We start from the raw sequence: 21,674 nt of genomic DNA on the forward strand, positions 1-21,674 counted from the left end.
GAGTTTAAAGAGGGAGGAGAGTAGAGGGGAGGGGAGTAGTGGGGAGAAGAGTAGAGGAGAATGATTATCCTCCACCTTGTTTGGATGTTTTTATAATTAGTAAGGGAGAAGGGAGTAATTAGCCCTTCCCCTTATTTTTAACATTGTAATTTTATAAATATAATAAGGGTAAATTAGGTAATTTACTTTATTAATAATTTTATGTGCTCTACTCTCTCTCCAAATCTCTCCAACTTGGGGGAATTAAAAATGAGGGGGTTGGAGGTAGTTGAAACCCCTTCAAACCCCTTCAAACCCCTCCCCCTCCTTCCTTAAAAAATTCCCAAACAAGGTAATTGAATTACTCCCCTTCCCTCTACTCTACTCCCCTCCTTTTTTAAACATCCAAACAGACCATTAATAACAGCCGCCTCCTCTGTAAAAGAAAAAAAGTTTTAACCCGTCGGCGTTTGTTAGTGAAAAAAGTTTTAATACTGATAAAAATATATATATTTTTTAAGTATTTTTTAAATGGATGTCAATAATTGACAATAAGTGAACTAGTTACACCTCTTCCTAGCATTTTAGGGTCTTTAAAAAAAAAATTTCTCTTTATAATAACATCGTACGTGCAAGGTAAAGACTATTAAATTTATATCTGAGAAAATAATCTGAAACTTGAAAATATCATAATTCCCAAGGGCGGATGGAAGGGGGTGGAAAGGGGCTCTTGACTTTTAAAAAATTTCTCTCATTGATTTTTTTTTTTTTTTTTGAGTAAATTTAGTGTTACAAAATCTTCACAAGTTTACTTCATTTTTGCTACGTGACAACTCATAAGCGGTGGAAATAAAATAGTGAGCCGTTTATTTTTTTTTACATATTAGACCGGTTTCTTTTTAAAAAAAAATAAAAATAGTGCCGCCATTATACTAGAAGTGCAGGGTTATGGGGATATTGAGATTTTGCACTTATTTTGCAAAACTAGTAGTAATATATTCTTGTTTTGAAATTATTTAAGTCCGTATTCTTATTCTTGAAATTCAATTTTAACAAAATTGAATTCAGTATAAAACTCGACTTTTTCAAAATCGAGTTATATATAAAATTTTAATTGAAACTCGACTTTAACAAAGACGAGTCCTACTTATAACTCATATCTAAATAATTTTAAAACAAAAACATAAATATATTATTTTTACAAAATAAGAACAAAAGCTCTGTATCCCGGCAGGGTTATAATATAAAACACACGCTATATAAGATGAGATCAGTTATAGGCTTATAGCACTCTCAAGTTTCAACAAATTCTGCTCTACTTTCCGCTATTCTGCACCGTCTGCACACTCAACTTCCTCCCATCATTTTCTCTCTGCCTCTCGAGTCTCAGGGCTCTAACTTTCACAGTTGCGTGCCCACATTGTCCTGTAGCTGTGAGAGTGAGAGTGAGAGAGAGAGCCTCCCACTCCTCACCCCTCACCCATCACAGTTTGCCGTTTCACAAAAGGGTCCCCATATCTGAATTTCTTTTTGCAATTTGCATTGTAATAACGCATTAAACTTGCTCCAGTCATACCTTTACTCTTTTTTAATATCCTCTTTAGATAGGCCTCTCATTGTTCACCACCAGTCATTGCTCTCATTTTGTCTCTGCTACACATCCATGGACCTCTGTAGATTTCACTACTGCTTTTCAGGAATCATTTTCTTCTCAGGTACTCCCTCTTACCATTACAAATTTTGCAGCTTTTTTTAAAAATTTTTATCTGGGTTTGGTAAATTTTCTAACTTTATTCCATTTTTTGCTTTTGGGTGCGTGTGTTTGTGTACAAGGCATTGTGTTTCCTGTAATGGTTGCTTCAATTGGAGTAAACTATGGACAAATTGCAAACAATCTACCATTACCAGAAAACGTAGTACCTCTAGTGAAATCAATTGGTGCCACCAAAGTCAAGCTTTACGATGCAGATCCAAGAGTTCTCCAAGCGTTTGCTAACACTGGTGTGGAATTCATAGTGGGTTTGGGCAATGACTTGTTGGGCAAAATGAAAGATGTAGACAAAGCTCAAACTTGGGTCAAGACCAACGTCCAAGCCTACCTCCCAGCTACCAAAATCTCCTCCATTTTTGTTGGTAATGAAGTCTTAACCTTCAATGATACCACTCTCACTGGTTGTCTTGTCCCTGCAATGCAAAGCGTACACACTGCACTTGTTAATCTTGGGCTAGACAAGCAAGTTAGTGTCACTACTGCTCACTCCTTAGCTATTCTTGAAACGTCATATCCTCCCTCTTCCGGAGCTTTTCGACGCGATTTGACCAGCTGCATAACCCCGATCTTGAACTTCCATGCCAAAACAGGTACACTGTCCCGACTCCATTGTTGCTGTAGTTCTAATCATATTAACAGCTCTAATTGTTGAGTAATTTTAGGACGAACTTTCTTCACAACTTGCCAATTAGTAAGTTGTAATTGATCTGGGTGTGGATTCATCGACACCATTTTTACGAATTACTAATTAGTAATTCTAGTAAAAAAAAAAAATTGCCAATTGTGAAAAATGCTTTTTTATTTTATTTTAAAATGAATAATTATGGGGTATTCTTAATTGTTAATTGAATTGTTTTTGGCATAGAATAAAATACTGTAGTTTTGACATCCAGTACCAAACGGTCGTCCCTAGCTCTACTAGTGGAGCTGACTGTTGTGCAGTAAATTGCTCCACAAATAGTTCAACACACACGACACAGGAGAAACAGTAATACAGTGCTTCTAGTGAAATATGATTTTAAAGTACATGCTACCATGTAAATTCCTTAAAATTACAGTTAAGTCTAGAGAATTCTTTAAAATTACAATTAAGTCTTAGAATTGCAAAAAATTTCACAATGATGTGTCAAGTTGATATTGATAAGTAAAGAAGTGATGTAGTGGTAGATTCAGACAATAGACAAGAGTACTCAATAAAAACTTGTCAAGTTAGTTTGCTGTGAAAATTATTATGTATATAGTATTACTCTTGAAATTAATTATAAATCATAAACCGGGTCCTCTCCATTTCAAGTCAATGTGATGCCGTCATGTTGGATTTTTTTTTTCTTTCTATAAACGTATTTTGTATTTATCTTGTCTTTCAATAGGTTCACCATTCCTCATCAACGCATACCCATACTTCGCATACAAGGCAAGCCCAAAACAAGTGTCGTTGGACTTTGTTTTGTTCCAACAAAACCAAGGAATTATAGATCCATCAACAAATCTCCACTATGACAACATGTTGTTCGCACAAATAGACGCAGTTTATGCAGCACTAGCTGCCTTGGGTTACAAGAAACTACCCGTTCATATTTCGGAGACGGGTTGGCCATCCAAAGGTGATGAAGACGAGGCCGGTGCAACCCCAGATAACGCAAAGAAGTACAATGGGAATTTGATGAAGCTTATGAGCCAAAAGAAAGGGACACCTATGAAACCTGACTCAGACCTCAACATTTATGTGTTTGCTATGTTCAACGAGAACATGAAGCCTGGTCCAACTTCAGAAAGGAATTACGGGTTATTTAAGCCTGATGGAACACCTGTGTACTCGCTTGGAATTGCCTTAAGCAACAGTACATTTAGTAACACTACAAGTTTCGGTGGATCTAGTGGGAGTTCTGACACGCCAGCCTCGTCACAAGGCAGTTCTTCCACTGGTTATTTGACCATTTCGTCTGCTAATACGGTGAGTTTTTGTTCATTTTGCTTTGGGGCAAATTACATGATACCCCCAAATTTGTTTGGGCGGCATAGATTAATTTCCAACAATCTTATGCACATACTTAATTTCACATTTTGTCTACTTATGATGAGAGAAGCGTCATTTTTATATGCATAGAACTATTTTTATTATGCGCGCGAATCATAATTTGACACATAAGTTGAATAGAAAATTGACTGTCTCAATTAATGTATAATTTTGGATCAAATATTGTCATTTATACTAGCCACACACCTAACAATAACTTGAAGGAGACATGTTTTGATTGGTATTAATAAAGTGGTGAGTCGTGGGTTGAAGTAAAATTATGAACCATAGGTATTGGCACTATTCAATTTCCCTCTGCAAAATCAATTACCCCCCTTTTTTTTTTTTGTACCTAAAAAACAATCATATAATATGTCCCATCAAAAATTGAGAAAACTTGTATTTTAAGATTATTTATTCGATAGCCATTTGATAAACATACACATGATCACCGCGATCAGCGCATAATTAGTTGGTTGAGTTGGACCGTTGGAGGAATTTATGGAAGGATAGACCTATAGACCTTTTTGTCAGTCTTAATCAATTTCTGTTACCGTGGGGAGTCATGTTTGGGGGGGATGGTGACGTACCATTTGCACTGTTTAGTGGTCCAATACTTTTCACCTGTTGATCATATTCTGCATTACTAAAATCTAATCAGGATTTTACCAAAATTTTATGTTATGTTAATCAGTGAATGAATGAATGAACTTTTTGAGAACGTTGATGACGTGGTCCCGAGTCATAATTGATAGGGGACATGTGGTATTGTGGTGTACAGATCTAAAGGTCTTGGAATCTCGAGGCACATTTGTTATTATTGAAAGCCTCACAAAATGTTACCGTTCCGCATTTATAGAATGGTCAAAAGTTTTGGCAAGAACTATAAACTATCTCTTTAGTTGTCCGAAACATATTAATGATAATTTGTTCTAGAATAGAAATTAACCAAAAAAAAAAACTTTATATTAAGAATCGTGCATTTATTAAATTTTATGGTCGGTCATATTAATATTTTGAGTTTTGGTAATTGTTTTTAATTTATTAAACTAACACAAACGGTGCTTTATTGATTTCAGAAAAGATACCCATTGGTTGGCCCAGTATCCTTTTTCTTTATGTTTATGATCAAATTGTTGCTGATTAGCTGAGCGTCGGAAAATAAAGGAGAGACTAGACTACTGTTAAAAGCAATGGAAAGGAGAGAGTAAAAGAGAATAAAGAGGCAGCTTCAGAGTCACGAAAAGGTGAAAAATTCTTGTTCTATTTCTTTTCTTTCTTGTACGCGACCTAAAATGTTCTAGGAATCAATGAATCATCATCTTCATCAACAACCATCACTTTATTTATTATTAAACTTAATTAAATTTGACACCAAGAAGGTGCATCTTTCTCCTGTGTACATGTAAATTCGCAATAGACAATTGGGCCCATTTACAAAATTTTCTTTCTTTTGATGATCAATAAGGGAGTGTAGGTAGGTGTCACTACTTTTTTCTTTTTAGTTGGCACTAAGCTGTTAACTTTCTCTTTTTTGTTGTTTGTTATTGCAGGAAAGATATTTCAGTGTCGCAATAATTTTAAAGGGGCGTTAGGTTTGTTGATGAAGAGTTTGATAGTTTTAAAGAGGTGGACCCACAATTCTATTAGAGTGTAGTTTAGGTTTATCAATTTGTTGTTTGTTGTATCTCCTTTTTCATCGCTGTGAACAGGGTGTTATTATCTTTATTATTATTAATGATAATGTTCTTTTAGATCAATTTGGTGTACAAGTAACTTAAGTAGTGGGTAATGGACAGAAAAAACTTAAGTAGTGGGTATTTTGGTTGGTCTAGAGCCATTTTCAGTGTGCACTTTCGTCATGTTGATGGGGACTACACTGGTTTAATGATTGAATAATCATAACAAGAGCTGTTGAAACATAACATTATGCATGCTTTTCATTTTTGTCTTTTCTTTGGGCTTTTGCCTTAAAACCTACTGCAAGCGTGACAAATCAGAACAAAATCTTTGCCTGATTACATTACACGGCAATGCCACTACATTCTAGATATGATCATATAAAACCTTAAAATTATGAATAATTTTCAATGGAGACATGGAGTGAATGACCAAACATCCCAATAGAAAGGTACAAAAAAAGAGAGATATTATGAACCGTATGTATCCATCTTTCCCACACTGCATATGATAACAAAGAAGACCGCTCGCTATAATAAGTAATCTATATTTTTTTCTTTGAATTTGCTTTAACCAATTCCACTAACCTTCTTCAAAAAAAAAAAAACCACTCCAACCGTCACGACAATCTATCCGCAAGTTTATCAGCTCAGAAAGTGATCCAAATGCTTCTTGTCCAAATTCCATGCGAATCTACTTGAATGGGCTATGCCTCAAAACAAAAATGCTTCTTACACATGGTTTTACAAAAATACATTTCATATGTACACTAGAATTCATTATTCACATCAGAGCTTGGCAGAAAGTATCCACCCAACCCTTGCCCAACAACATTAAGCCTACTGTCTAGCCACAGTGACCTGATATGAACTCATCGTAAATCTACAGCGACCTCAATCAGATTTCCAGACCATGACTAACTAACTGTCTTGCTAGAAATTTACATGGGAGGATGCTGGACTACTCGTATCAGATCATTGCATAGCCTCTTCCAGAAGAAATCATATAAAAAACTAAATGTTCTACAATCTAGAATTACATGGTCCTTTTACCCTGTCTCATCTAAACTAGCAGAGGCCTCACTTCCTAATGGACATGATCCACCTCCCTGAATCTCATCCTCACTGAATGTGCTCTCTTCACTAGAATCAGAAAATTGTCCAACATCCTCATCGGAGATCATATCAGCCTTCCTTGTCTTTCTAATATCCTTTATTCCCCTCCCCTGGAGGGCCAATCGCCTGCGTTTTCGTGCTTTCCGCTTGCCCTTGGGATACTCTTCCCTTTGTGAGTCCAGGCTCTTACCATCTACCTCCTTTGCCGTCCTGCTTTTGCCATATTCGTTATCCTCTGATTCATCCGCATCAGACTTCCGCTTTTTTCTACTTGAATTTGTCTAGTATAAAATAGTGTAAATCAAGATTTTTGTTCAGAGGATACCAAGTAAAATCAGTTCAATGGCAATAGTAACATAGGCTAAAAATTCCAAGCAGATAAATATGCAACTATATATTTTTCAAAAGAGTGCTAGTCTAGCAAATTCTACTTTCCAATAAAGGTACCGGAATCAAAACCACTGATGGTCCAGACAAGTTTTAAATACACAATTTCTACATAACTACCGAATTCTTCCAACCACTTTCTGAGAGACTAACATCATCATCATCGTTATCACCAAGCTACACCTAGTCAGCCTTTAGAAAGACCTAAAAATCCTCAACATGGGAAGTTGTCTTAGTACTACTTAAGCTACAAGTTCACTACAATGGTTGTAACCATGTTATGATTTTCAGGGAAAATAGATGACATGAAAAGCTAACTAGTCATTGAGGGTCCATATTTGCTTGTTATTTTCAGTCAACCATTATTTTGTCCATTTGTCCTTCTAGATCCTCTTTTTTGTTTTTTACTCACTTTAACTGCTCAAGTCACAGTGGTGAGAACCAATTAGGCAATTTTTTTTCTTTCAAATCAACATTCAGTAAAAGTTTGGGTCAGAGTTTTCCAATTGAACTAGTGCACTCAACAGTGGCAAGGATGACATGTTTTGAATATACATTGCTACACGAACAGGAACGTAAATATTACTGGCAAAAAATTTCACACGCATACCTTGGGACCACGGTCAACCAACCGAGCCCACTCATGACGGTTCCTCAGGCAATCAAGAACAGCCTGAGAATGACTTGAATATGCATAACGCTCTCCATTATGCTTCCTCAAGTTATGCCAGTGCTGTGAAGTGAAATACAGCAGAAAAATGAGAATCAAATTTCTACATTCACAAAGGGAAACTAACAAATCTATAGAAAATTAGTCAGTGAAAGAAGAGACATACTGGGAGGACTGCATTACAGAGTTCCTCATAAGTCATGCGCCTGCCTTTGCTCATAATCTCATTGATCAAGCCTACACATAATAAAAAGGATTAGAGAACAATGAAAAGGTGAAAGAAATAGGATACGCTGCTTTTCTTTTTGAATTGATCCTTTTGCAGCGGAGAACACTGTGCATATATAATGCTCCTGACGGGAACTTACCAGGTAAAGTGCGATGAACAGGAACCCCATCTGCTCCTGTATCATCATCAGAGGTATTCCTGGGTGAATTGCGTATAGATGACAAATTACGTTCATTAGCTTCGGTAGAGGAAGACGGGCCACTGTTTGTAGTTGCTGTGGAAGCAGGAGGGATATTCTTCTTAACAGAATGGAACACCGTTGGGGATCCATTTTCCTCACTCTTGGTGGAAGCATCTGCTGTGTGTACCATGTCTTGTCTCCTCTGATCAGAAGAAGATGGCACTCTGTCCGTCCTTTTAGCTTCATCATCATGCTCACGAGAACTGCGGAACCCATCTTTGGATGCGTCTTTGTATTTTCTTCTAGAAACCTATAAAATGTACCAATAATGAGCTCAGTTACTAGAGCCAACCCCCTGTTAAACACTTATGTTGCCAAAGACAGCAACTAAATATGAAGAGAATACTGACATAGTGTCATAAAATTTCAAGAACACCACACATCTTACCAAATTATGATCTTTTCCTGCAGAACTAGATGAGCGCTTTATTAGGATGCTTGTCGCACTTGAAGATGACAACTGAGGTAAGGTACCCGCATGGCGCATTCGTGGCACACGAGGTACTCTAGGAGAACTATTTAGTTGTTGATGCAAAAGTAAAGCAAGCTGCCAAAAACAAATACAGATCACATCAAACACAAAATAAGGGAAAATTTTTAATATTTAAAAAAAAAAAAAAAAGAGAACATTCTGCTCAAACCTCTTCATCACTGAGAATTGCAGGAGAATTTGAAGGTGGAGGATGCGTGGAAGGTCCATGATTTTGATTCATCTTAGATGACAGCTGGAAATTTGCCTGGTTAAACTTCTCACCTCTTTGAGGTAGACCTGAAGAGTGAGTCTTATTTTGTGCATGTAAAGACTTCTGCTGATGCAGCGATACAGCTGGCTCACCTGGGCCTGTAGCAGCAGAAATATTCTGTGCTGAAGACACTTTATCTTTAGAAGATGAGTTATCTTTAGAATCTGATACAGTTCGCTTTGGAACAGAATCATGTGAAACCCTGCTAGAGTGCGATGCTTTTAAAGCAGAATTTTCAGAAGATTTTGGACGCTCTTTTTCTGCATTCCTAGGCAAGTCATCCTTTTCTTCATCCTTGACCACATCACTTAAAGCACGATCTTTCTTATTGCTAAGATTGGAGTCAGGCGTTACTCGTTGCTTGGTGATAGGATTGAGATTCTGAGCATCCACAGGTTTGGAGTCGTCGGTAGAGGATGGTTTGGAAATCATGATGGTGGATGAGGTGGAAGAAGATTTTCCAACACATACAACCATTTTACGCTGGTTGGATAGCACTGGAGCATTTAAGATAGCTCCACCAGATCTCGGACGCTCTTCAGCAGACACCAATCCATGTTTGGCATCCAAAGGAATATTTTTTGCAGCTGCAGAACCTTCTGAGCCCACCAATTCTCGTTTAAGCTGACAAGGACCACCAGACAATTCATCAAATTTATCTGTATGGTGATCAATAAGTCCATCTAAACTTCTTTCAGCATCTTGTGCCTTATGGTCTCTGGATTGTGAACTGGTTACCACTGCATCAGTCATTTTAGAATTTTCAGACATTTGCTCAGAAGATATCCCTGTCTCTTTTGCATCACCTAGAGGAGAAGAACGTGTATTCGAAAGACCCCTAGAATTCTCATCATCTTCTTCATTTTTCACTTTAACATTTGGCTGAACAGAGCTCAGTGACGCATCACTGTTAAAATCTTGAAGAATCTGATCGTCTTTAATTTCTGGTGCGCTGCTAGCCAGATCTTCAATAGGTGGCTTCACATCGTTTCTAGCAGAAACTTCTGCACTATTTTCTATGTTATCATTTGACCCACTAGCTCCCTATTTTGAGAAACAAAAGTGTCACTTAAACAGAATAGCTGAACTTTCTAGAAGCATACAATATGCCACATACTAAGTAAATGCTGCTTGTGCCAGAGTTGCTACATCCACTAAAGCATGTGATAGATAAATAAACTTTAGTAGGTTAAGCAAAATCTTGTAAAGTAAGGGCAGCAATATTTTCTATGTTATCATTTGACCTGCTAGTTCCCTATTTTAAGAAACAAAAATGTCACTTAAACAGAATAGCTGAGTTTTCTAGAAGCATACAATGTGACAAATACTAAGCTAATGTTGTTTGTGACAGAGTTGCTACATCCACCGAAACATGTGATAGATAAATAAACTTTAGTGGGTTAAGCAAAATCTTGTAAACTAAGGGCGGAATAGGATGCACTTAAAGTAAACCAATTACATAAAACAAAATACAGCAAGCCCAAGTACCGTATCCAATTTTAGCAATCCTATACCCTAGGGTTCAGATAGTGGAAGCAGACTAATAACCTTAGGTGACATGGCTCTCTATTGTTAGAGATATATTCCAACAGAATAGGTGATGTGTTACTCACTGAGACATACATGCATACCAACCTAACAGATGTATTAGATTCAGGACCCATTTCAACAGTTAATTGCCTATGAATGAGAGGATTCCAAGGTTTTCACAACAATAATAAAGCTACAACTTTTAGGACAGGGAAAGCCTCTAGTCTGAAAGTACATAAATTCATAAGTTATAAGAAGCTAATAGGGTTGTCTACTTGTTGTACACATCCTGTATGCGATGTTTAGACCCTTTTGGCACTTCTTTAATGAATTTTATTACTATTTTTTTTATTATTAACAAATACAGCTTAGAGAGATAGAATTTGAAATGAGGAAATTCGCTTAAAGATAAGGGTGGCCCCTATTGATGAAAATATGAGATGGCTAGGTCATGTTCAAAGGAAAGCAATTAATGCACCAATGAGAAATGAATTTATTCAAGTTGAGAGAATGAAATAAGGTATAGGAAGACCAAAAGTAACTTTAATAGAAGTAGTAAAAAAGGACATGTCAATTTCAGAAGTAACTATGAGTATGAAAATTTTGGCCTAAAGCTTGGTTGTTGTTGTTGTTAGCTTAGAGGGCAGAATTTTTGGTTTTGAGCTTTGACCTTTGCCAGGTTAAGGGCTTATTAATGTTTTGAGGCTACATTGTGGTTAATTATTATTGAATACTTATGGTGCACAAATGAAGTCCTATTCATTAATTTGGGTCTATATTCAACAGCAGTCACAAATATATGGTCTTTACTTGTTTATCTTCCAAATTTACTTGGTTTCATTGCTTTGCAAGACAGCAAACCCTTATAAGTGAAGTGTTAATATAATTGAAACTAAGTACTAGCAAAAGAATGTGAATGCATTCCCTCGTGTTTGTGATTGACCTTCTCCAAATTGCCTATAGCTTCCTCACTCTATCTCGTATTTATTCTTCTTTGACCTTCTTTAACTTCTTAGCAAACTCATGCTTTAATTGCATCAATGACAGCCTATAAATATGTTATCAACTCAAGTTTTATAAATCTTCAGGCCATTATCATCTTGTTCCCTTTGACTTTGTAGTTATTAAAGAAAGTTGTTAAACCTAATTTAGACCCAGCATGAAGAAGCCTTGAAGACAATTTTTTTACTTTGCAGAATAATACGGCCATCCTTCAAATACATTCTGGCTAGTCAGATTCTGAATGATTATCTTCTGTGGGTAACAGGGGGAGAAATGGTGATAAGGACAACATTAATCATGGACCAATAGTGGTGTCACAGTGGGTGCAGTGGAGTATAGCAATATAGAGCAAATTTCAAGGCTGCCTTGATTTGCGATATTATGGCGAAAGACTCAAAATTAACCTAAGTACAAGGTGAAACTATTATTTACTACAACCATACCTCCTCTTTAATCGGAACACCAGCCACATTGCTTTCTAACAATGATGCAACACCATCAACAATTTTTGGAGAGCTCTCCACTGCTATAGGTACTTGATCGCTATCTTTTTCTCCCTTGAGACCAGCTCCAGCAGAGGACACACACCTAGGAAAGTCAGAAGGTAAGGCTTCTGAAGAGTGAGCAATAGTAGCTAAGTTGTTCTTGAGCTGTTCCACATTATTGTCTACTGCAAGATTACCATCAGGTACATGCTCTGGAACCACAGAAACCTTCAAATTCTTGTTCTTAATACTCTTACTTTCATCTTTAATAAACTTCGGACCTCTGTCTTCATAAAATTCCAATTGTTTTGCATCACTTGTGGGTGTAAACGCTAGTAATAGAAATGAAAACAGAAAGTTGGAGTCAACAAGCGCATGTCAACTAGTGCTACATGTGGTGCACCATCTAATATTTTGCCACTAATATATAGCTAGACAAGAATTGATAAACACCAGTTTGTAGTACAAATTAGAGATTAAATACGAAGTAAAGAATGAATATAATTAAAGCATAGATTGATTACAAATGATTTCCAAAGCATTGCAAGGTACATAAAATCACCTGTTTTAGAAGAATGTGAGCCTCTCTTCCTTGCATCTGCCTCTTTCTCAGAAATTCTAACTTTCTTCTTCCCGTTCCGATCTTTAGATGGCCCCAAATCTTCTTTCTTCCGCTTATTGGCTTGTACTACAACAGGTCGAAGTAAGCTCCTCTCCTTCTTCGCACCATTCTGCACACGTCTAGCATCAAATTCCTCACTCTCCCACTTCTTCATCTCCTTCAAAGGGGCCTTCCTATCCCCACCACCTTCCTCACCCCTGCCTCTCAAGCCAATGAAAGCTGTAACAGGTGCAGTAGCCAAAACTCTCTCTTTCGACAAGGAGAACAAGACCCCAGCCCCCTTATCAACAGGATTTTCATTTTCATCCTCAATCCTAGAATCACCCTCGTTCTTCTCATCCCAACAAGGAAACTCCCTATACTGAAAATTAAACTTCTTGGGCACACACCCGGTACATTTCCACAACTCAGGAGTAAAAACGGACGACAACCCACTAAACAATCCGGGATCACCACCCGGAATCCCCTGAACATGTACCCTCTCCTCAATGGGAATATCAGTCCAAAGCCTAAAAGGGCGGCGAGGTGGCCCATTAGTCGCAAAAGAATTCTCCATTCTCATAGTCTTAGTAGGAAGCTCAACCAACAACTGAGCAACCTCAGTCTCCTCGCTAACATTCCTATTATTCTTAATCTTACATTTATCACACACAAATATATCATCCCCCTTCACATACCGCGAGCACCGCGTGTGCACCCACACGCCACACTCATCACAATTCACCATCTCCTCCCCGTCGTCGAAATTGACACCGCACACACAATCTACAGTCCATGACTCGTCAACCCAATCGTCCGGTGGGTCCGTACTCTTACACCGCTGTGACCGACCCGTCATACCTAACCTAACCCCCCCTCTCTCCCTCTATTCAATTCAGAAAAACCCCCCTAACAACAACACCAAGCCCTAAACCAAAACCAAAACCAAAACCATAATCGAAAATTCAAAAACAATGACTAGAATAGAAACTGAAACTAAAACCTAAATCCCAATTCACAAAGTTTTCCTATTTTGTGGAGCAATTGAAGTTTGGAAATCCAAAACATATGCGACAAAGAATCTAAATTAAATAAGAATTATGAGTACCTGGAGAGCTTAGAAGATGAGAAATTGTTGTGAAATTCCGTGAATGAGTGATTTGTGAGAGTCTCTCTCTCTCTCTCTATATCCACAGGGGGAGGAAAACGAATTCCCGGAATTGAAAGTGAAATTTGGAGAAGAGGGATTTGGATTTGGCGTCCGTGTAGTGTAGTGTAGTGTAGTGTAGGTTTGACTCGGTGAAAATGGGTCGGAATCGAAATAAGAAAATGTGTGGTGGGCCATGGTGGAGGCACAGGCAGGCCCACTATACGTTAAAGGCTGCTGTATCTGTTTCAAATAAATGAGAGTGTCAGAGTCTGGTTTTGGTGTTGCTTGACTAGTATTTAAGAGCTCACAGTCACACACACTTTTTTTTAGTATATTCTGCTAAATCTGCTTGCTATAGGAATAGTTTTTTATTTATTTTTTATGTAGGTACAATTATACTTTTTGTTTAATTTTTTTTTAAAAGCCCAATAAGTTTTTTAAAATTAAGCTCCCCAAATAAACATAAGTATATCTTGTGAAAATTGTGTATCGTTTATTCATTTTTAAGACAGTAAATAAATCAAGTTATTTACAAATAACTCGAGCTTGACTCAAGAAATAAATATATAAAAAAAACATTTTTTCTGTTTATTTAATAAACAAACAAAGTTCAAGCTTAATTTTAGACTCAATTATTAAACAAGTTAAGCTCAAACAAAACAATGTGTTTGTGAATAATCTCGTGAATATAGACATTAATAATATTTATAATTTTGGTTGACAATGATAAAGTAATATCACCATAATGCACTTTAATCAAGTCATGTAATTACTAATTAGTACTATATTTTTTCTGTATTAGAATCTGTTTTATTTGAAATGATTCATTTTAAAGATTTTTCTTCTCTTCAAATATAAAAACATGCATTAAAAAAAAGTTGGGCAAATAACAATTAAAACTTGTTAGTTGCCAACCCAAAAGGCTTTATAATTTAAGATTTGATGGGAATGGTTGCCATGTGAAGTTTGTCGGGGAACACTAAAGTTGGACCCCCACAAACACAAACCTACACACCAGTACCTCATAAAAATCAATCAGACACACAAAACACAATGACACAAACCACTTGCACATTTGGAAAACGATAAAACGAGCTACTGGTAGTGATAGCTAAATACCATGAAATGCTATCTATCAATCAAGGTTTCACGTACACACACACACACACCTTAAAATTATCAGACAGTTTCAACAAGTACTGCATTCCCAACTTCATTCGTGCTATATATGACTATATTCTGCACTGGATGCATTGCATCTCTATCATTTTCTGTCTCTGACTCAGCCTGTAGCAGCACCTTTCAGTGTTAATTAGTTGTGAGAGTGAGAGAAACTCTCACTGACACACTCAGCTGCTCATTTCAGGTACTTATAATACACTGCTTCTGAAAGTTTTAGTGTCTTTTTCATCAGTCGGTTTGGTTAATTTGCAACCGTATAAATTTATTCTCTGTGTTTGTATGCCAAGGCACTTTGTTTCCTGTAATTATAATTTTTAACCTCTCTCAGATTACACAACACTTGTTTAAGTTTATGATAAACTTGGTCCTCTTTATAAGTTGAAGAGCTGAGGGCTCCAAATTTCTTATAGTTATTATAACTAATGCCAAGTAGAAAAGGGAAATTATACCACATATGTAGAGGATAGAAGACCTTAAGAGAGGCAGCTTCGGAGTTGGGAAAAGGTTAAAATTCCTGTCCTCTTCCTTACAAATGTTCGGGGGATCTTCATCTTGAAAGTCTGTAGATCCTCAGACATATATTTATTTGAAAACAGTTTATTTAGTTTTTTGTTTAAAACAGTTTGTTGAAAGTGTGCTACAAATGTTCCAGGAATCATCATCTTGAAAGTCCATAGACTTCGAACATGTGTCCATTTAGAAACATCTTGTTTAGATTTTTGCATAAAACTGTTTGTTGAAAGTGTGTTAAAATATATTTGTATTTTAAAAAGTAAGAAAAATAAGATTTTAAAGATTATATATAAAAGTTAAAAATAAAAAAGTTAGCTTATAAGTTAATCTCAAACACACTAGTAAAATCACAAAAGAAAATGCTATAAAGTATTAACAACTTGATTGAAAATATTGTTAATAATAAATTATCCATAATTTCAAAGTAATTGTTTTTTATCCATAAAAAATTTAAAGTGATCACATTTAGTCCTTAAAAAACCTACATTAGTTTATTTTAGTTCCTAATATAATTAAAATGATTACTTTTAGTAATTGAGTGATTATGTGTCAGATTTTAGTTTTGTCACATCATCTAATAGATTAAAGTGATTACTTTAAACTCTAGGGAATAAAACCACTCATGTACTAAATTTTACGGATCAACAATATATTTAAGCTAAAATTATCACTTCAATTATAGTAAATAAAATTTGTAATAGAATTAGGATCACTCAATTCCAAATGAGCCCTGCACTGCACACTACAACCTTATACAATTAAGTCATTAATCCTTTGCCCAATTACATTGGCACCTTACTCTCTTTTCGTTAGTGGTTGGCAATGAGAGTGTAGCTTTCTCTACTTTTTTGTTGCATGGCGATAATTTTGAGAAAAATATCATTTTGTATATTTGTACATACAATATTTATAATTTCACATGCAATGTTCACATTTTTTTTAGGGGTAATTACACTAAACTCACATGTGGTTTGGCTCGAAATCACTTTGCCTACTCGTGGTTTAAAAAGTGTCACTTTACCCACTTGAGGTATGTTCCGTTTGTTTTTCGTAACCCACCTCTGTTAAAATCAGGGGTAAATAAGTATTTTTGCTCAAATTTTATGTCTCTCTCCTCCCAAAACAAAAAATAACACAAAAATACAAGAGAAACAAGATCAAAAATGAGGGTTTTGTGAAAATTAATATTTGATTTGGAGGGTTCACTTTGCAAATTTCTCCTCTCTTCGCCTTTATAGTGGCGGGTTCGCAGTGGTTTATGGGTTTTAGTTAGGATCAGTGTTAGAGGATTTTGGTTTTGTTATGGGTCAGCTTTGGAGGTTTATGGGTTTTGGTTATGTGGATTTTGTTTTGAATCACTAGTTCTAGGTTTGGTTTTGGCTTGAATCATTGGTTTTAGGTTTTGGTTTGAATCATTGATCTTGGGTTTTGGTTTGAATCACTGATTCTGGGTTTATTGGTGGCAGATGGTTACAAAGTTCTGGATTTGTGTACTGATGCCAATGCTAATGTCAATGTCGTTGTTTTGTTGATGGGTTTATGGCTTTTGTTGATGGTATGTGGTCAATGGTTTGTTGACAGTGGTTCTGGGTTCGTGGATTTTATTGATGGTCAGTTGTCGGTGATCATTTGTCGTTGGGTTTCATTCAAGTTTTTTTTTTTTTTTCTCCACTGAGCAAAGTCATGTTCTTCATTTTTTTTTTATCTTCTTCTAATCCGAATCAAAGAAAGCCAGAAGAGGAAGAGAGAGACTTAGGGAAAGGGATAAGTGAATAGAATATCACCACCATAGCTTTCGATTACCTTATCTCACTTCATCATCAATGCATTCAAAACTACGACATACTAAGCTTCTTTGTTCAATAGAGCTCGGTACAGCTTTCCATTTGAATTATGAATTTCATCAACATCATTTTATGTACAAGATCTCCTTCAACGATGTAAGCTGCACTAAACCCACAAATGAGATTAGAAAATCGTGTATATATAATATATTTGATTGAGACAAGTCATAGTGTATTGTTCGGTGGATTAAAGGACAATATTGTATTGTTCGGTTATTTGTGTAGGTTGATCTGGGTTTTATTTTTTTGGGTATGTTCTTCATATTCAAGATTTATGTGAATTGAGAAAGAGACCAGTACCACTTTTTGATCTTGTTTCTCTTGCATTTTTGTGTTATTTTTTGTTTCGGGAGGAGAGAGATTATAATTTGAGCAAAAATACCTATTTACCCCTGATTTTAACAGAGGTGGGTTACGGAAAACAAACGGAGCATACCTCAGGTGGGTAAAGTGACGCTTTTTAAACTACGGGTAGGCAAAGTGATTTCGGGCCAAACCATAGGTGGGTTTAGTGTAATTATCCTTTTTTTTTATTGATATTTACATTTAAAACGTTAAATTTGTGATTTATACGGACTAAACACATTAATGAGTATGAGAGAATTAATACCCTAATATTAAGATCTTTCTCACAAAAAAAATTACCCTAATTTTAAAACGTTGTAAGAGAGGTGACTAGCCTCATATAACATGAGAGAAACATAAAAATTTGGGTTTAAATTTTGCGTAGTTTTCTTTTTTAATCACACTCAACGTACTTAAATATCAGCAAATTTGTTGAAGCAATTTAAAAATAAATAGCAATCTGGTGATAAACTAATCTAATCTTAATATAGAATTCAAGTTGCTTCTAATATCATATTTATTTCTCTCTTCCCACTTCACTTCAAACTTCAAATTGATGTGCGTGGACATCTTCGAACATAACAAAATCCCATATTTCTAAGAAGTGAGTATTTGTCCCACGTACAAAAGATGAGCAACAAAATTATGGTTGATTATTAAAATAACAATGACGAAAATGCACTTTTGGTCTCTACATTTTGGGTCAATTCTCATTTTGGTCCAAAAATTGACTTTGTTACTAATGTAGTCCTTAAAAAAAGAAAATTGTTTTTAAAATGGTCCCTACCGTCAACCTACTAACAGAAACCTCCTACGTGGCAGACGAAGTCCTATGCTTGCTAACATACTACTGACGTGACCATTAAAATATTATTAAAAATATTTATTTGGAATTTTTAAATACCACATCAGCATTTTAATTTTTTTAAACAAAACCATGTCATAAAATTTATATAAAAAAAGATATTAAATTTTTTTATAAAAAAACCTTAAATCTAATTTAATTAAAAAAATTATTACTTATCATTATTATTTTTCATAAGAACGTTACAACTTGTTCTTCATGTTCTCTTCCCAATCAAACCTAGGTACAAGAACACAAACCCAGCAACTAATAACTCAAACTCAAATCACAACAACACAAACGAAAAAAAGAAAAAGAAAAAAAGAAAAAGAAAAAAGAAATGGAGATCAAACACAAACACAGACCCAGACCACAAATAGAGATCAAACACAAACAAAACCCAGATCACAACCCAAACCAAAATCATCAGCAGATCCAACCACCGATCCGTGTTCATAACACCCACATGCAAGACTCCAAATTTTTCCTATTGTTTTCACAGCATCAAGACCCCATGGACTCCATGATCAAAACCTCAAAGATCAACCTCTTGATTTGCTAGCTGTTGGTCAATATTGGGTGTAAGGTTTTGAGCGGAGATGAGATTTTGAGATTAGAGAGTTTAGCGTCAAATCGGCAGTGTGTGGTGGAGACGAATCCAATTGGTCTCCAAATCGTTCACAAACCCAATCTCCTTTGCCAACCCTAGCGAGTTCACCAAAACCACCGAAGCGGCGATGCTCTTCTTCACCGGAAAAGGCAACCTCAACGCTTGAGCTAGATCGGCACGATTGAGATTAATACAAACCGACTTGATTCGTCTTAGGTTACTGGGGTTTGATTATGGGATGGGTTTTGTGGGTCTTCAATTTAAAAGGGTTAGGGTTTGTCAGATTAGGGATCATGAGATTGTGGGTTCTCTTGATCTTGATTTTAAGTGGTCATGCTGTTTGGCTCTTGAGACCGAGAGAGGAATTCTTGTTAGGAATGGATAGGAGAGCTTGGGTTCAGTGTGTGTGAGAGATGAGAACACGATGAGAGCTTTTTTTTTGCTCAATGAGAACACGATGGAGCTTGAGGTTCAATCTTTACAGCTTAAAAAAAATTAATTTTTTTTGTTTGTTTTTTATTTTTTTAATTAAAATTAAAATTGAGAAATCTTGCTTTTTTTTTTAGTTTTTTATTAATTAAAATGCTAATATGGTATTTAAAAATGCCAATTCATTTTTTAATAATATTTTAATAGTCACGTCAGCACCATGTCGACAAGCAGGACACTCCATCTGCCACGTAGTAGGTTTCCGTTAGTGAGTTGACGGCAAGGACCATTTTTAAAAATGATTTTCTTTTTTTAGGGACTACATTGGGACCGAAATGGAAATTGTCCCAAAATGGAAATGGTATTTAAAAATGCCAATTCATTTATATTAATGGTCACATCAGCACCATGTCAGCAAGCAGGGCACTCCATCTGCCATGTAGGAGGCTTCCGTTAGTGAGTTGATGGCAAGGACCATTTTAAAAATGATTTTCTTTTTTTAGGAACTATATCAGTAACGAAATCAATTTTGGAACCAAAATGGAAATTGTCCCAAAATATAGGGATCAAAAGTGCATTTTTGCCAATAATAATATAAAACAAATAATGAACCTTAAGTGAAGTACTATTATTCTTGAAATTCGTTTGAAACATAGCCAATCAAGTTTCACTTAGAGTAGTTTCTCCATCAAAAAAAAAAAAGTTTCACTTAAAGCAACTATATTAATTTTAAGGGTAAGGCTTGTGTCTAGTGAAAATTTCCACTGGACACGTTCGGATTCGGATACGTGTCCAAAAGTGGACACGTGTCCACCATCCAACGTGTCCAGTGGAAACTTCCACTGGACACAAGCCACACCCTAATTTTAATGTGTTTATAATGGACTACAACTACGTAATGTAACGAGAAAAAAGGGGTCCTAAATAAAAAGGAAAAGAGCATCTACGATGCTAACTATAATGCGTAGGGTCCATTTAGGGTTTATTTGAAATTTGCTTATTTTGCTGAAATTGAAAATTGTTTACTAAAAGTACTGTAAATAAAAGTAAAAATTAGCTGAAATAGTACCGTAGGACTGATAAATAGTACCAAAAAGTGCAGTGGGACCTATAAATAATAACAAAAATAAGCTGAATAGTAAAATAAGCTGATAAAATTAATCATGCAAAACAGACACTTAATATGATATGGTTTAGATATGAGTATGTGAGTAATTCTTAGGTACTTTCGGAACATGCAGAATGGTGCCCCCTCTCACATTCATGACAGGGTCCATTCATTAAATTCATAGTAGAGTTCACCATAAATGTGAGAGGAGGAATCACCACTTATCCATACTCCGGAAGTACCTAAGAATTTTTCCCAATATACAACATCAATTATATTGAAAATATATCAATGATAATAACTAAATCACTGATTATGTATTATATAATTTCACAAATCTCATGTAGTTTACTAGAGGTTTTATTATTTCACATAGAATGGGGTTGTTTTTTTTGGCATTTAGATGGGTTTTAATTAATACTTGTTTTAATTTCCCATGATATTTTTTGTTCCTTGGAAGTGTGACTTAAAATTATGTAATTTACAAACACTTTTAATAAAGGGCAACCGTTTGACCATGACATAAAAAGAGTATAACAACTTAACGTAGAGAGAAATTAACAATTTGACACAAATACAACTTATAAGATCTCTTTTAATACATAATACTTATTATTATTTTCTTATAATAAATGTGAGGGTAATTTTCTTTTATAATTAGATGGTTACAGTAATGAGAATGGAGAGATTTAATTCTTAATTTTCTTTACACAAAAAATATTTAATACATTAAACTACAATCTCCTTAATATGAAATGGTTCGAGCTTCTCTTAAAAAAAATATACATGAGAGGATAATATGAGAAAGAAAACCGAGTACTCTAATATAGTGCTGCCTTCGCTGAAAGCAAACTAGCTATTAATCTGCCAACATCAACTCACTGTCAAATAGAATCATCAGTTCACAATGCATATTAGTCCAAAAGATAGGTGTGAAAGTGGGTTGGTTGGTTGGTTCGTTGAGCAACCGTTGAATAGGAACCCTCGTATGTCCGAAGCAGGTTATTCATTGTCCTAACAATTCGTTTTTGCATGTCCAGCGTGAGACCTGTAGCCTGTATCTCTCCTTCTTCGAGAGCTATTCTGTTGGGAAGAAATTTTCTTCTTGATGGCCTCCAATGGCAACTTGGCAAGTAAACAATGGACATCAAATTTAGTTTTGGTTTGATAAATGGTTGGGCGGTGTCTCAAATTAGTTG

General features: G+C 35.7%; 2 protein-coding genes across 6 annotated transcripts; one reads left to right on the forward strand and one right to left on the reverse strand.

Annotated features, from left to right (window-relative positions):
- Positions 1 to 1,265: 1,265 nt before the first annotated feature.
- Positions 1,266 to 5,527, forward strand: LOC142620084 (glucan endo-1,3-beta-glucosidase 11-like). Of its 2 annotated transcripts, XR_012841631.1 has the most exons (5): positions 1,266 to 1,694; positions 1,813 to 2,340; positions 3,121 to 3,704; positions 4,847 to 5,014; positions 5,321 to 5,527. XR_012841631.1 is itself a non-coding variant. In XM_075793520.1 (4 exons), exons 1-4 carry the CDS (start codon positions 1,643 to 1,645, stop codon positions 4,916 to 4,918), a joined length of 1,236 nt encoding a protein of 411 aa, XP_075649635.1. In that variant the 5' UTR covers positions 1,266 to 1,642; the 3' UTR covers positions 4,919 to 5,015. The 2 variants fall into 2 exon arrangements, 1 of the variants encoding a protein (XP_075649635.1); XM_075793520.1 differs by lacking the exon at positions 5,321 to 5,527 and having other exon boundaries at positions 4,847 to 5,015.
- A 577-nt stretch (positions 5,528 to 6,104) lies between these two features.
- Positions 6,105 to 13,743, reverse strand: LOC142620065 (uncharacterized). Of its 4 annotated transcripts, XM_075793500.1 has the most exons (9): positions 13,559 to 13,743; positions 12,412 to 13,378; positions 11,808 to 12,181; positions 8,731 to 9,876; positions 8,478 to 8,636; positions 7,988 to 8,339; positions 7,786 to 7,856; positions 7,560 to 7,682; positions 6,105 to 6,843 (listed from the first exon to the last, which is right to left on the reverse strand). In XM_075793500.1, the coding sequence occupies exons 2-9, from the start codon at positions 13,307 to 13,309 to the stop codon at positions 6,496 to 6,498; spliced, it is 3,471 nt and encodes a 1,156-aa protein (XP_075649615.1). In that variant the 5' UTR covers positions 13,310 to 13,378; positions 13,559 to 13,743; the 3' UTR covers positions 6,105 to 6,495. The 4 variants fall into 4 exon arrangements, 3 of the variants coding, with proteins under 3 accessions (XP_075649615.1, XP_075649620.1, XP_075649627.1); XM_075793505.1 differs by having other exon boundaries at positions 11,808 to 12,136; positions 12,412 to 13,741; XR_012841630.1 differs by lacking the exons at positions 6,105 to 6,843; positions 7,560 to 7,682; positions 7,786 to 7,856; positions 7,988 to 8,339; positions 8,478 to 8,636 and having other exon boundaries at positions 9,708 to 9,876; positions 11,808 to 11,952; positions 12,412 to 13,741.
- Positions 13,744 to 21,674: the final 7,931 nt, after the last annotated feature.

This window comes from Castanea sativa, chromosome 1 (genome assembly GCF_040712315.1).
Source record: "Castanea sativa cultivar Marrone di Chiusa Pesio chromosome 1, ASM4071231v1".
Classification (NCBI taxonomy): Eukaryota; Viridiplantae; Streptophyta; class Magnoliopsida; order Fagales; family Fagaceae; genus Castanea; species Castanea sativa.